A 15,643-nucleotide genomic window follows, 5' to 3' on the forward strand; every position below is an offset into this window, starting at 1 on the left:
ACGGAGGGTTTTTTCTTCCATAGTTTCTCTTCTTCCTCATCACCCTCTGCTGCCTGAAGCTCTTAGCAGTTCATGCCAGGGGGCCATCTTCCTGATGTATTCATGGATGCTCCTTTTTCCATCTCTGTATATCTTCGTATTGTGGCTCTGACACTCACTAATCCTCATCCACCCCCATTTCGGTGCTTTTTGGAGTTTCAGGGTAGTGGACTTTGGGTGGAACCCTCCATACTCTGTGAGGAGCTTTCTTGTCTTGATGTCAGTGGCATCTATTTACTCCTGTGGCCAACTTACTTTTCCAGCTGGTTACCTGATGAGTGGTAGGGCGAATATGTTGATGACTTGGGTCTTATTCCTTCCACAGAGCTGCCGTCTCAGCTCCTGTTTGACCCTCTGGAGGTATTTGTCTGTGACTGACCTCCTTTCGTCCTCGTCATGGCTCCTGATCACCTTCCCTCTCATCTCCACCATGCAACCACACTTATCCAGTGCGAGTGACATCCTGATGTCCTCGCTGTAAGACTCTGTGAGTCAATATCCTGTTCAATCCTGGCGTACAACTGGAAGTACGGGAGGCAGCTATTTGCTGCGGTCCGCTCTTTGGTCCACCAGCCACTTATCATTGGTGTTGTGTGATGCCTCTTTCTCCGATGTGCTCAGTCTCAGCTCTTGTGTGCCGGTCCTTGTGCTGTTATTCCCTTGCAGCTCAGACTGCACCCTGGATGGGTCTTTGAAGAACAGGCTTCTGCTTCCCTGGTGTACCTCTTTAGCCCAGCAGCTAGAGCTGCTAGAGCTAAAGCCTCATCTGTCTATTGTGAAAGTCTTCTGCACCTCTTTTAGCCGACTAACGTTCTTCTTGATCTTGGCTTCCAACCTTCTCCTCCACGGGGGCTCTCTCTGTATGTTGCATTCTCGATCTTATACTGAAGTCGTCTGAGTCCAAAACCTAAAGGGATTACCAGCAAATGCTTACTATGAGAAACCAACACCACATGTTTGACTTTTAAAAACTCTCGACATGAATTATTGTGAACGGTGTGACCAGCAACAAGATAAATAACAAGAGAAGAAGCTCCTCAGTCAGAATATTCATATCTAATTTCTCTTATATCTCATCTTGTGATCGAGGTAGTTCCTGGACGGCGGTCATTCATTAGATATGTGACTGTGACTTCGTCTGTGAGAAGTCCTGACACTCACTTTTATATATGTGGTCTGACAGAAAAGGCTTGAAAACCAGGTTTTGGGTTCAGACAACAGCTGTGGTTAAAGGGAACACGTTGCATCACCGTCTGACTCAGCTGTCGGCTGTTATTACTGTAATCACACACACTGGAGCACTGTCATGTCATTCAGTTAAAGGCAAACGGTGGACTGGTGATTTCTGTTCAGAGGCTAAATTAGAGGTCTTCACGGGTCCACCAGGGACCAGAGTCCTCAATCGGATTCTGCTAAACTTTTTCTGCTGTTTGTAATTGAAGGAGAAGAGAATAGAGTTCTCGGCTGAGAGAAGGTTCTGGATGCTCAGACGGGGGCTTGTTTTCAGGTGGTGCTAAACCACCATATCAGCAGATTAGGTGTGTGTGTGTGTGTGTGTGTGTGTGTGTGTGTGTGTGTGTGTTATTGCTGAACAGGAGTCAGAGCTGTTTGTACCTGCATCGCTGTTATGTACCGTTTAAACACACACACACACACACTGGTGCTGGTCGGGGTCAGAGGCTGATGTTATCTGACGCAGGTGAGCTCAGGTTGTTCCTGCGACGGAGCCAGAGTCATGTTCACCAAACGTCCTGAGGCTAAAAGGAGCAGCTCCCTGTTAGAGGAGAAACTCCTGAAAGCAGTGTTGTCCAGTGAAGTCGCTGCTATATGAAGAAGGATCCTATCACATGCTGCTGGTTCTGATGTCAGACACAAAATACTGATCACGCTTCGCCTGAAAGCCGAATGACCTGCAGCTCACTCCAGTGCAGACTGTGGGTCTGTTCACTTCACTGATGAATTCATAACAGAACAGCACACAGTTACTAAATCAGATCAGGTGTTTCTGGAGAGGTGTACTTCAAACACAAACTCCAAAACCTGCAATCAGGATGGAAGAAACACCTGTACTGCAGACATCACCAAACACCTGCGCACCAAGCCAAACCAAACACCTGAACTTCAAACCAAATCCACCACCTGCACACCAAACCAAACACCTGTACTTCAAACCAAACACCTGTCCTTCAAACCAAACACCTGAACTTCAGACAAAATCCACCACCTGAACTTCAAACCAAATACCTGTACTACAGCCCAAACCAAACACCTGCACACCAAACCAAACCAAACACCTGCACACCAAACCAAACCAAACACCTGTACTTCAAACCAAACATCTGCACACAAAAAGCTGTGCTGCAAACTTTAAAATGGAAACCACTTTCAGTTCTAGCAAAGATCAAAACAAAGCTGAATGAAACATCTCGTCAAAAACAGTCTAAAAACATTACGCAGTACATTTCGAGTAAATGTGCTGTTTGTTATTTGTTACTTCACTCAGCGCGTGGTTTGACGTACTTCCTGTGCTGAGCTCAGGTGCAGCAGAGCCTCGACCTGTGCTTGACTCTGCTGCTCATTGTTTTTCTTCATGCATTCTGGCTTCTTATATCAGCGTGCAGAGCTCAGAGCTAAGCTAACAGATAGACATCAGCTGCTCTGCACAGGAGGAACGCAGCAGAGCATCAAACGGCGTCAACGCGACGCTCCATTCTGCGTGAGTGGTGGATGGAGGGAAGCCGTTCAGTCTCCTGCACGCTGCGATGATTATCAGCTGACAGTAATGTGTTGTCAGATGCCTTTAAACAAATAGACGTGCAGGTGCTTTAAGATCATTTTACACCTGATGAAATCCACGTTGTGCCAGAATGATTGTCAGAAGATGAAATAATAAGAGGACTAGATAAAGACATTTGTAGATGATACAACCTTCACATCAGGAACGTTCTGAGGATTTGACGGATCCTGACTGAAGTGAAGTGAATGACATGAAGAACTTTGAAAACATGTTTCCACTGAAAGCCTCGTCCAGGTCTGATACTTGATATTTCTGAATGTGTGTTTGAGACAGCTGGGGTGTTCTGTGGTTCAGACCCCCACACAGAGAAGAAGAACGCTCTGATGAAATCAAATATTTGTCTGAGCTGTTGTTTGGAGAAACTCTCCGTCTGTCCTCTGAGTTTGTTTGTTCTGCTCTGATTAATGATCTGCGTCAGATCCTCAGGAAACACCACAGTCCTTTACAGCAGGTTCATCACGTCCAATCTGCTGTCTCTGATGTGTCTTCTGCTGTCTCTGATGTGTCTCCTCCTGCTGTCTCTGATGCGTCTTCTTCTGTCTCTGATGTGTCTCCTCCTGCTGTCTCTGATGCGTCTTCTTCTGTCTCTGATGTGTCTTCTTCTGTCTCTGATGTGTCTTCTTCTTCTGTCTCTGATGTGTCTCCTCCTGCTGTCTCTCTGATGTGTCTTCTCCTGCTGTCTCTGATGTGTCTTCTTCTGTCTCTGATGTGTCTCCTCCTGCTGTCTCTGATGTGTCTTCTTCTGTCTCTGATGTGTCTCCTCCTGCTGTCTCTCTGATGTGTCTCCTCCTGCTGTCTCTGATGTGTCTTCTTCTGTCTCTGATGTGTCTTCTTCTGTCTCTGATGTGTCTCCTCCTGCTGTCTCTCTGATGTGTCTTCTGCTGTCTCTGATGTGTCTTCTTCTGTCTCTGATGTGTCTCCTCCTGCTGTCTCTGATGCGTCTTCTTCTGTCTCTGATGTGTCTTCTTCTGTCTCTGATGTGTCTTCTTCTGTCTCTGATGTATCTCCTCCTGCTGTCTCTCTGATGTGTCTCCTCCTGCTGTCTCTGATGTGTCTTCTTCTGTCTCTGATGTGTCTCCTCCTGCTGTCTCTCTGATGTGTCTCCTCCTGCTGTCTCTGATGTGTCTCCTGCTGTCTCTCTGATGTGTCTTCTCCTGCTGTCTCTGATGTGTCTTCTTCTGTCTCTGATGTGTCTCCTCCTGCTGTCTCTCCTGCTGTCTCTGATGTGTCTTCTCCTGCTGTCTCTGATGTGTCTCCTCCTGCTGTCTCTCCTGCTGTCTCTGATGTGTCTCCTCCTGCTGTCTCTGATGTGTCTTCATCTGCTGTCTCTGATGTGTCTCCTGCTGTCTCTCTGATGTGTCTTCTCCTGCTGTCTCTGATGTGTCTTCTTCTGTCTCTGATGTGTCTCCTCCTGCTGTCTCTCCTGCTGTCTCTGATGTGTCTTCTTCTGTCTCTGATGTGTCTCCTCCTGCTGTCTCTGATGTGTCTTCTTCTGTCTCTGATGTGTCTCCTCCTGCTGTCTCTGATGCGTCTCCTCCTGCTGTCTCTGATGTGTCTTCTTCTGTCTCTGATGTGTCTCCTCCTGCTGTCTCTGATGCGTCTTCTTCTGTCTCTGATGTGTCTTCTTCTGTCTCTGATGTGTCTTCTTCTTCTGTCTCTGATGTGTCTCCTCCTGCTGTCTCTCTGATGTGTCTTCTCCTGCTGTCTCTGATGTGTCTTCTTCTGTCTCTGATGTGTCTCCTCCTGCTGTCTCTGATGTGTCTTCTTCTGTCTCTGATGTGTCTCCTCCTGCTGTCTCTCTGATGTGTCTCCTCCTGCTGTCTCTGATGTGTCTTCTTCTGTCTCTGATGTGTCTTCTTCTGTCTCTGATGTGTCTCCTCCTGCTGTCTCTCTGATGTGTCTTCTGCTGTCTCTGATGTGTCTTCTTCTGTCTCTGATGTGTCTCCTCCTGCTGTCTCTGATGCGTCTTCTTCTGTCTCTGATGTGTCTTCTTCTGTCTCTGATGTGTCTTCTTCTGTCTCTGATGTATCTCCTCCTGCTGTCTCTCTGATGTGTCTCCTCCTGCTGTCTCTGATGTGTCTTCTTCTGTCTCTGATGTGTCTCCTCCTGCTGTCTCTCTGATGTGTCTCCTCCTGCTGTCTCTGATGTGTCTCCTGCTGTCTCTCTGATGTGTCTTCTCCTGCTGTCTCTGATGTGTCTTCTTCTGTCTCTGATGTGTCTCCTCCTGCTGTCTCTCCTGCTGTCTCTGATGTGTCTTCTCCTGCTGTCTCTGATGTGTCTCCTCCTGCTGTCTCTCCTGCTGTCTCTGATGTGTCTCCTCCTGCTGTCTCTGATGTGTCTTCATCTGCTGTCTCTGATGTGTCTCCTGCTGTCTCTCTGATGTGTCTTCTCCTGCTGTCTCTGATGTGTCTTCTTCTGTCTCTGATGTGTCTCCTCCTGCTGTCTCTCCTGCTGTCTCTGATGTGTCTTCTTCTGTCTCTGATGTGTCTCCTCCTGCTGTCTCTGATGTGTCTTCTTCTGTCTCTGATGTGTCTCCTCCTGCTGTCTCTGATGCGTCTCCTCCTGCTGTCTCTGATGTGTCTTCTCCTGCTGTCTCTGATGTGTCTTCTTCTGTCTCTGATGTGTCTCCTCCTGCTGTCTCTGATGTGTCTTCTCTTGTCTCTGATGTGTCTCCTCCTGCTGTCTCTGATGTGTCTTCTCCTGCTGTTCCTCCTGCTGTCTCTGATGTGTCTCCTCCTGCTGTCTCTGATGCGTCTCCTCCTGCTGTCTCTGATGTGTCTTCTTCTGTCTCTGATGTGTCTCCTCCTGCTGTCTCTGATGTGTCTTCATCTGCTGTCTCTGATGTGTCTCCTGCTGTCTCTCTGATGTGTCTTCTCCTGCTGTCTCTGATGTGTCTTCTTCTGTCTCTGATGTGTCTCCTCCTGCTGTCTCTGATGTGTCTTTTTCTGTCTCTGATGTGTCTTCTCCTGCTGTCTCTGATGCGTCTTCTTCTGTCTCTGATGCGTCTCCTCCTGCTGTCTCTCTGATGTGTCTCCTCCTGCTGTCTCTGATGTGTCTTCTTCTGTCTCTGATGCGTCTCCTCCTGCTGTCTCTGATGTGTCTTCTTCTGTCTCTGATGTGTCTCCTCCTGCTGTCTCTCTGATGTGTCTCCTCCTGCTGTCTCTGATGTGTCTTCTTCTGTCTCTGATGTGTCTCCTCCTGCTGTCTCTGATGTGTCTTCATCTGCTGTCTCTGATGTGTCTCCTGCTGTCTCTCTGATGTGTCTCCTCCTGCTCTCTCTGATGTGTCTTCTTCTGTCTCTGATGTGTCTCCTCCTGCTGTCTCTGATGCTTCTTCTCCTGCTGTCTCTGATGTGTCTCCTGCTGTCTCTCTGATGTGTCTTCTCCTGCTGTCTCTGATGTGTCTTCTTCTGTCTCTGATGCGTCTCCTCCTGCTGTCTCTGATGTGTCTTCTTCTGTCTCTGATGTGTCTCCTCCTGCTGTCTCTCTGATGTGTCTCCTCCTGCTGTCTCTGATGTGTCTTCTTCTGTCTCTGATGTGTCTCCTCCTGCTGTCTCTGATGTGTCTTCATCTGCTGTCTCTGATGTGTCTCCTGCTGTCTCTCTGATGTGTCTCCTCCTGCTGTCTCTGATGTGTCTTCTTCTGTCTCTGATGTGTCTCCTCCTGCTGTCTCTGATGCGTCTTCTTCTGTCTCTGATGCGTCTCCTCCTGCTGTCTCTGATGTGTCTTCTTCTGTCTCTGATGTGTCTCCTCCTGCTGTCTCTCTGATGTGTCTCCTCCTGCTGTCTCTGATGTGTCTCCTCCTGCTACAAAAATCTCACCTGAGACAACTTGAAACGACCAATCAGAGAAGACTTCATCGATCTGGATTTGACTCCGCGCTGCTACTGTCTCGTCCTTTAATTAGCGTGCCAGTGTCCTCCAACATGGAAGCGAGGACGGCTGAGTGAGCTGCTGAAGTGTTTCTTCAGCTCCACTCGGCTGATAAGAAGCTCGTGTTGAGGCCTGTCGGGACCAGTCGATGATGAGCACATCCTCCCGCAGCCGATGAAGGTCTGAACAGCCACGAAACTGTTCCTGACTGACTATCGGCTTCCTGTCAGAGACCACAGAGCCTCCAATCCTGCGTCAGACGCTTTTAAAGGAGCTTCACTGTGACAGAAACGATTTGTCTTGACATGGAGCCTCCTCACAGGTTTAGATGGAAACATCAGGTTTGAAATGTTTGACTTGTGGTTTTGATGATTTTATCTTTTTTAAAGGACCAATGTTTCACTAAACAGGAGTTATTTTTTTAGTTTTTGTAGTTTTTTACTTTAACAGTCACATTCTGACACGTTTCCGTCTGCAGTTCATCTGAATGTTGCCTGTTGTGTCTCTATCTTGACCTTTCATGCACCTGGAACTTTAATTTCACCTTGATTGGATGCAGCTCTGTCGACTAATTTTCCTTCATTAACATGAAACTGTCACAGTGTCCTCAGTCTCTTACCTGCCTTTCCATTCGTCTGTTCACCTGTCCAGCCAGTACTTTTCCACTCTCACTCCCCTCGCCAGCCACGCCCACCTGTCCACTCACCTGATCCTCAGTCCCAATCAGCCCAGTATTTAAGCTGCTCTCCCAGTCAGGTGGTGAATGGTGAAGGTGTGGGGCTGCAGAGAACGAGCTGCTCAGTCCTCCACTCAGTAGCTGTTCTGTCCTGACGGAGACGTTTCACCTCTTTCTGCTACTCTCGATGTTTTACAGATGAAGCGACAGAGAATGACAGATGATTGGCTGACGTGAATAAAGCAGCTGTACTCAAATCAAGGACCTAAATTCACTTGAGGTCATCAGAGTGAGAATAACGACTCTGATCCACGGTGGAATGTAATAAAGTACATTCAGGCCTACTCGAGTACTGTACTTAAGTATCAATTTGAGGTACTTGTACTTCCACTTTCGACTCATTTCAGAGCAACAACACACAAAAAGCTCATGAAGAGTTTTTCAAATCTGATGTTTTGTTATAAATCAAACTCAAACAGTTTATAAGATCAGTCCATTAATCGATTAGTGTATTGACAGGAAATGAATGATGATCTATTGATTGTTGATGTTTGATTTGCTGCTTTTCCTCTGAATGATCTGAATGATCTGAATGTGTTTGTAATAATGTGGAGCTTCGGACTAAACAAACACTGTGAAGGCGTCACTTTGGCCTCATCGTCACCACATTTCTCACTATTTTCACAATGTTTCCAAACCGATCGATCGATCGATTAATGGAGGAAATAATCAGCTGATTGATCCAGAATGAAAAGAATCATTAGTTCAAATGAAGCTCAACCAGCTCCAACAGGAAAATCCTGCTTTGACATGAACGACTGAGTCACAGTAATCTGATGAGATCAGATAGAACAGGAGAACAGGAGAACAGATAGAACAGGAGAACAGTCACAGGGACATTTTACTGCACTCACTACTTTTACTGTAATACTTCAAGTACATTTACTGATTATACTTTTACTGAAGGACCTTTTCACTGTGTTTTCACTGTGTGGTATTAGTACTTTATCGAAGTAAAGTATCTGAATAGTAAAAGTACAAAGAAACACAAAGTCTGGAGGTGAAGCTGCAGTGATGGTTTGTATGAAGGAGAAGCAGCTCTGAACCGACCGAGAGGAGAAAAATGTGAAAGCAGAGCTCAGATTACAGCCAGCACACACACACACACACACACACACACACACACACACACACACACACTGACACACACACTCACACACACTCACACACAAAATACTGCCACTGTTAATGCACACACACACACTCACGCACACATACACACACACACACAGAGACACACACTCACACACAGAGACACACACACACACACACACACACACACAGAGACACACACACACACACACACTGACACACACACTCACACTCACTCACACACAGAGACACACACACACACACAGAGACACACTCACACACACACACACACACGCACAAATGCACACACACACACACAAACACACGTGTCATGTATATTACAGGTACTGAAGCGGTACTGTCTAAACGCTGAACTACACACAGATGCTGAGTGTCCTGCATTCCTCAGGTGAATCTGAGATCTTCTGACTCAGCAGCTTCATCTTCTTCACCTTCACACTGAGAGTCGCAGAGTTCAGTCTGTTCTGCTTCAGCCAACAGACAGCTGCAGATAGTTGGTGTGAAAGCTCAGACGTCAGATCGGCGTTGAGACTTCTCACGTCTGTTGAAACTGAGGATGAAGAGCCAGATGGTGGAGACCAAACCAGAGCCAGAAAACGGGGCACAGATTCATCAGGTCCAATAAACACCACACCACTGTCTGCATGTTCCAGATCAGCCACTGTGCACTGATCCAGAACCAGGACTCATGGAGGCTGCAGGCCTGTAAATGTCTGTGGATCAGTCGTCAGTGCTTCATGTTACACCTGGCTCTGACCAAACTCAGGTTTAGTGGGACAAAGAGGACCAGACTGGGATTCAGGACAACTGCTGACTGCTGCTTTTTCAGGATGTCTGGTCACCCGAAGCGTAATGTTTCAGGAACTACAACAGGGTGGAGGTGGTGGAGGTGGTATGAGGAGGGTGGAGGTGGTGGAGGGGAAGGTGGTGGAGGTGGTATGAGGAGGGTGGAGGTGGGCAGGCCTTCATCCATCCAGCTGGAACAGATTTCCTCTGAAGGTGAAGCTGAACAATAAGAGCTGTGTTTCTGTGTGGAGGAGCACACACGATGTGTGTGTGTGTGTGTGTGTGTGTGTGTGTGTGTGTTATTACAGCTGTTTTACAAGCTCCAGTGTCGTCTGGTTTAAAATGTGTTGAAAGTGCTGATCTCAACTTACAGTGGTCACACCCGGTGCGTGTGTGTGTGAATGTGTGACTGTGTGTGTGTCTGTGTGACTGTGTGTGTTTGTCTGTGTGTGTGTACGTGCGTGTGTGCCAGTTTGTGCGTGTTTGTCACACAGACACACGCACAATGTGTCTGTGTGTGTGTGTGTCTGTGTGCCAGTGTGTGTGTCTTTGTGTGTGTGTGTGTGCATGTCTGTGTGTGTGTGTGTGTGTGTGTGTGTGTGTTTACCTCACCTGCACTGAGTCTGACTGAGTTGTGTTTAAGCTCGATGTAATTCGAGGTTCTCCCTGGATGTCAGTCCTCGATCAGTTCTGTGAGGAACAGTGTGAGAGGTGAAGTCCTGATGTCACTTCCTGTTCAGCTTCGGTTCCACTAACAGCTGACGGCATATCTGGAACTCAATTGTGTTAAAGGCAGTTTGAGATGTTTCTGTTGTGTGCGTCGTCCAGCCTTTAATACCTGACCTCTGACCTCTGACCTCTTCACTGCTGCAGCAACCAAACTTTATTCTGCTCAATCCAACGAGTAACAGAAATGATGTGAGTTCAAAGCTGAGACGCCCCCCTCACACTGTTCTGTTCATAGAGATGATCTTCCTCTCACACACACTCACACTCACACACACACACACACACACACACAGCATTAACAGAAAGCTTTTCTTTGTGCAGCCACTGAGGAGCTCTCTCCTCTGACCAGGCAGTTGAAGCAGGAGGCATCACTTCCTGTCCAACTGTGTGTGTGTGTGTGCGTGCGTGTGTGTGTGTGTACTTCCTGATGTCACAGTGTGTATTATCTGGCTGCTGCAGCATTATGATGTGATGAATGACTGACTCATATTTCCTCTCTACTTATTCTGTTTCTGGTTTGACTCCATGTAAACTTCATTACTGTGATGTTGTTTTAATTCACTTTGACAGATGTGTTCAAATCAGACATGAAACACATGTTGATGTCATTCAGTGTGACATCACTTCCTGAGGAGATCATCATCTCTGACAATTCAGAACTTCCTTGAGAATCATGTTTTTCAGTTTCTTCAGCATCACAGTGATCGACTTTGTTGATGTCTGTACATCCACGAGGATGATGCTAACAGGAGCTGCTAACAGCTAATTCAGCAGACTGTTTGTGAAGATAATTTGACTAAATTGAATAAAATATCGGCTTAAAAGAAAAATTGCAGTACCTGTAGCTAACAATACAACAACGTATTTGATGAGCTTTTTTGGTTTTAATTTTATCATCGTATTGGATCCCAAATAGGCCCATATGTTGCTGTTAGCATGTTAGCATCTATCAGATCAGCAAACATATTTTTCACTTACTCCATTTGAAGGAACAAGCAGACTCAGCAGTTCACTTTGAAATACAAAGACGTAGCTCCAGATGGGAATAAACGACAGTTCACAGGGAAACAGGAGCTCATTATGGGTGGAGTTATTACCGGGGTGGAGGTGAAAAACGATCCATGTGTGAGCTCTGGACGAGGTTAAAATCACTGACCAGACATAAATCCAGTCTGAATGCAACTCGAGAGAAATGTTAAGGCAGGAAATATGTGGAGTGATCATTCTTCAGACTGGTAAGAATTTGTGAGACTCCACTGACAGTCTGTGATCTCAGCCTGCCACTCTGGATGATGTCCTAACCCTAACCCTGTGACATCATCTGCTGACATCATAGCTCTGACAGTCAGAGAGGATCCTCCCTGAACAACTTGAAAATGACGGGCAGTAAACACTGACCTCAGACCAGCCCTGCAGTCTCTGGAAGATCACAGAGCAAACTTACTGACTTAAGGGACTGTTTGTTGAACTGTTTGTTGAACTGCTTGGGGGCTGTTGGACTATCTGACTGGTTGTCAGACTGTATGTGGGACTGTTTGTTGGACTGTATGTGGGACTGTTGGACTATTGGACTGGTTGTCGGACTGTTTGTTGGACGGCTTGTGGAACAGTTGGACTATTGGACTAGTTGTTGGACTGTTGGACTGGTTGTTGGACTGTTGGACTGTTTGTTGGACTGTTTGTGGAACAGTTGGACTATTGGACTAGTTGTTGGACTATTGGACTGGTTGTTGGACTGTTGGACTGTTTGTTGGACTGTTTGTGGGACTGTTGGACTATTGGACTGGTTGTTGGACTGTTGGACTGTTTGTGGGACTGTTGGACGATTGGACTGGTTGTTGGACTGTTTGTGGGACTGTTGGACTATTGGACTGGTTGTTGGACTGTTTGTGGGACTGTTTGTGGGACTGTTGGACTATTGGACTGTTTGTGGGACTGTTTGTGGGACTGTTGGACTATTGGACTGGTTGTTGGACTGTTTGTGGGACTGTTTTTGGGACGGTTGGACTATTTGTCCCACAGAGAGGACTGACAGAGATTTGGGATTTTTTTTCCCATCAACACCCTGCTGCAGTTTGACTGTTAGACAATTCAAATCAGATCCAGTGTCCTTCATCATGGGCACAGGAATCATAAAGGTCAGCAGGAATTAAAAAAACGTTCTTGGTGGAAAGCCAAAATCAGATTTATAGGTTTTATTTTCACCGTACGACCAAATTTTAACCCAGTTTTGAGAAATGAGCCATTTAAGTTTTGGTCAACATATTGCTGATAGAAGTGTGAGGAGGTGCTAACGAGAGACGAGACTGTTGGACAGAAAAAAACGCACCTGACTTCAGTGAACTCTCCTGAACCATCTAGTCTGTGAAAGCTAAATGTTCGTCTGTCATTGTAGCTTTTGACCAAACACAGTCCAAAGCAAAGTTTCCCCAATGCGGAGGATCAGTCCTTTGAGAACCTCTGGCTCCGTCCCTCTATCCCTGAGGACTGCTTTGATGTCCAAATCAAACGAACCCCCCTCCAGAGAGCTGTGAAGTCAGGGGTCGGTTGCCTTTTGATGAATAGCTGTTAATGCTAATCAGTCAGAATAAAGGGGAAGAGAACAAGTAACCAAAGATTTCACAATCTTTAGTTTACAGTAGAGATTTTCTGCCGGTGTCAGTGGTGGAAGAACAGTCCCATAGACCCCCCCATATTAAAATATCCAACTTTCCAGCAGAAACATGTTTAAATCGCAGAGATCACAAACTGTTCAGAGACAGAAAATCACCCTGAACACTCAGAATAACACAAAGCAACACAGCAGCCTTGTCCTGTGCAACATAAAACATTCACAAAATTAGGGCTGCAACTAATGATTATTTTTGTTGTCGACTAATCTATTGTTTATTTTTTCGATTAGTCACAATTATCTTCTTTGTTTACAAACACCTATTTTGGGCTTCTGTTTGACCTAACTTGCTTAATAAACCTTCACACCTGTGAAAGTTACCCTGTTATACTCTAACAGCATACGTTTTTAAACAAATATATTAAAATAATGACACATAAAACATGGAATTAATGCTCCAAATCACACAGTTGATAAGTGAAAGATGTTTACAATTCAGTATAAATGCTAGTGTCGACAGGGGCTGAAATTCAGTTTGTCAAAGCAGCTTCGGCTGTGATTCATTGATTTCTGCCGTGAAATACGCATTAACGTAAGTGACCTGGCGTTCCCTCAGCAAGCTTCCGACTGAGAGACGTACGACACAAACCTATTATGTACGTGCATCTTAGGCGGACGGTTAATTAACCAGTTAGCATTGTCTAGTTGCTTTATGATTTAAATAAATTTGCTAACCTCTACTAGAAACCTGTCTCACCATTTTTTGTCATGGCCTTCGAGCCAGGTCATGATAATGTAATTTAATATCGCCGTCGTGCTGCCATGAAATGATAGTTGAGCTTCACAGAATTTACATTTCACGTGTTTCGTTGGATTATTTTCTGTGAAATGTTCAAACTTTGGAAAGTTTAGGTCGGAGTTTTCGAGCCGCTCCTTCTGTTTGTTCCGCCATAATTCATTCTTCTTCTTCTCTGTTTCCTTGCGCGATGTAAACGGCGAGCGATACTGCCCCCAGCACTTCCTGTAGTGCACTGCAGTTACAGATGAGCACGAAGCGGACTGTGTTTTTATCATACATGACTAGTCGATGAATTTTTGCGTCGACAAATTTTTATTGTCGACGTAATCGATTACGTCAACTAATCGTTGCAGCCTTACACAAAATGAAATGGAACGTATGTGAATGTAGGATTGTGTTTCAGTGTTCTTCTCATGAACTCATAGAGGATCGAACTTGTTTTCTTTACAAACTAAACATTTTCTGTTGTCATGTAAATGCATTCATAAACACCAGTTAATGACTTAACTTTATTAACTTTGTTTCAGTGTTTCAAACCAAACTTACAGGGTTTGTTAGTCAGTGAGAAACATTTCTTTTTGTCATGGAACTCTTAAAATGAAACTGTGTCTTCAAAGGCTCTTTTAAAGTCTTAGACATCAAATTCAAATCAAAGAGGCTGTTGTGCAACAGAAAAAGGTATTTTTCTTCTTTCACTTCCTGTTAATGAGGCGATGTTCAGAAGATTTATCTAAATGTTAGATGTTTATAGAGGCTCGGCCGAATGTTAAACAGCTTCTCACTGTGACTTTTGAAAAGAAACGGTTCAAAATAAATCATCTGAAAAACAAGGGTGTTGACTGGCTGACAGTCTGCTCTGTGTTGCTTTCAGTGAAGGTGAAAAGAACCACAAATGAAGTCAGAACGAACCTTTAACGTTGTTCGTCTCCTTGTCTCCTTCAGTCCTGGAAATCCTGCAGCTGGTGAAGAAGCGGGACCTCCTCCTGGCCGACACTCACATCCTGGAGCTGGAGCAGGAGTGTAATGATTCAGCCGCAGCTGAGCGGGGTGCCGTGCAACAGCCAGAGGACACCACCAGCCCGAGCGTCAAAGACGGCGGGCGGAGGAAGGCCAAGGACGTGGAGCTGCTGTACGAGGAGCTGCAGAAGGAGCTGTGGGCCGTCGTCAGGGAGTCTCTGCGTTCCCCGACGGCCGGGCCAAACCTGGGCCTGGTGGTTCAGGTGAGTGCTGACTTGTCATCCATTCTCAGAGCATTATATAACCAGTCCTCTCAACCTCTATAAACAAGAGGGTCCACATGGTCATGGTGGGTGCGTTTGATTTGGGTCCCAGAGTACACAAGTTTACTTTCATAAAATAAGGAGACTAAATGTAATGAACTGGGTAACGGGTATCAGTGCTGACCTCACCTGTCTGTCTGAGTGTGCAGGTGCTGCAGCAGGAGGAGCAGGCTGATAAAGACTGGGCCCTCAGTGAAGTTGCAGTCCCTGGGGGCCCGAGGCCCCGTCAGCTGAAGCAGAGGTGGAGGGAGGCGGTGGAGGAGGCCGCAGACGGCTCTCTGCCTCAGAGAGCAGAGTTCACGGCCGGAGAGCTGGACGGATACCTGGACCGCCTCCGAGCACGGGTGGTGGAGGACCTGGGAGCCGCCAAGAGGAACGCGGTGTCCATTTACCCGGAAGAGTACCAGCCCTTCCAGGTGAGAAAACACCTGGACGTGATGAGGCTCATCACCTGCAGCCTCCATCCAGTGACTCAGGAATGAATACTGAATGAATCACTTAAAAGTTAATTCACTTCATTTTGGACTAGATTCCTTTCTGAGCCTCTTCAGTCTTTGTCTGAAACTTTTTGCTGCGTTTGAAGGACCATGCAGTCGGTCAAATATCTCAACAACAGCTTTGTCCTTCAAACTTTATCCAGCACGGCTTGACGATCACATGGCAATGCACTTTAACCTTTGACCTTCGACCTGTCAGGTGTACGTGCAGAGCTACCACCAGGCGGTTGCTAGGCGACTGCAGGCCATCACTGACAATCAGCTAGAGATCACTGACATCTACTCCCTGCTGGACTGGCTGCACAATATATATAACAGGTACACACACACACTTATAATAAACTGTTTTTAACATTAAGAACAACAAGAAATGTCTGTATGTTC

The 15,643-nt window shown here is 46.2% G+C and overlaps 1 protein-coding gene across 2 annotated transcripts in view; it reads left to right on the forward strand.

Moving 5' to 3' along the window:
• exoc3l2b (exocyst complex component 3-like 2b) overlaps positions 1 to 15,643 on the forward strand; it is a 37,930-nt gene that overhangs the window by 15,662 nt on the left and 6,625 nt on the right. For both annotated transcript variants that reach the window (XM_041940229.1, XM_041940228.1), the window contains exons 4-6: positions 14,425 to 14,702; positions 14,912 to 15,178; positions 15,459 to 15,577. In XM_041940229.1, the coding sequence (XP_041796163.1) occupies positions 14,425 to 14,702; positions 14,912 to 15,178; positions 15,459 to 15,577 (664 nt within the window). The remainder of the gene's footprint in view (positions 1 to 14,424; positions 14,703 to 14,911; positions 15,179 to 15,458; positions 15,578 to 15,643) is intronic.

Source organism: Chelmon rostratus, chromosome 7 (assembly GCF_017976325.1).
Source record: "Chelmon rostratus isolate fCheRos1 chromosome 7, fCheRos1.pri, whole genome shotgun sequence".
Classification (NCBI taxonomy): Eukaryota; Metazoa; Chordata; class Actinopteri; order Chaetodontiformes; family Chaetodontidae; genus Chelmon; species Chelmon rostratus.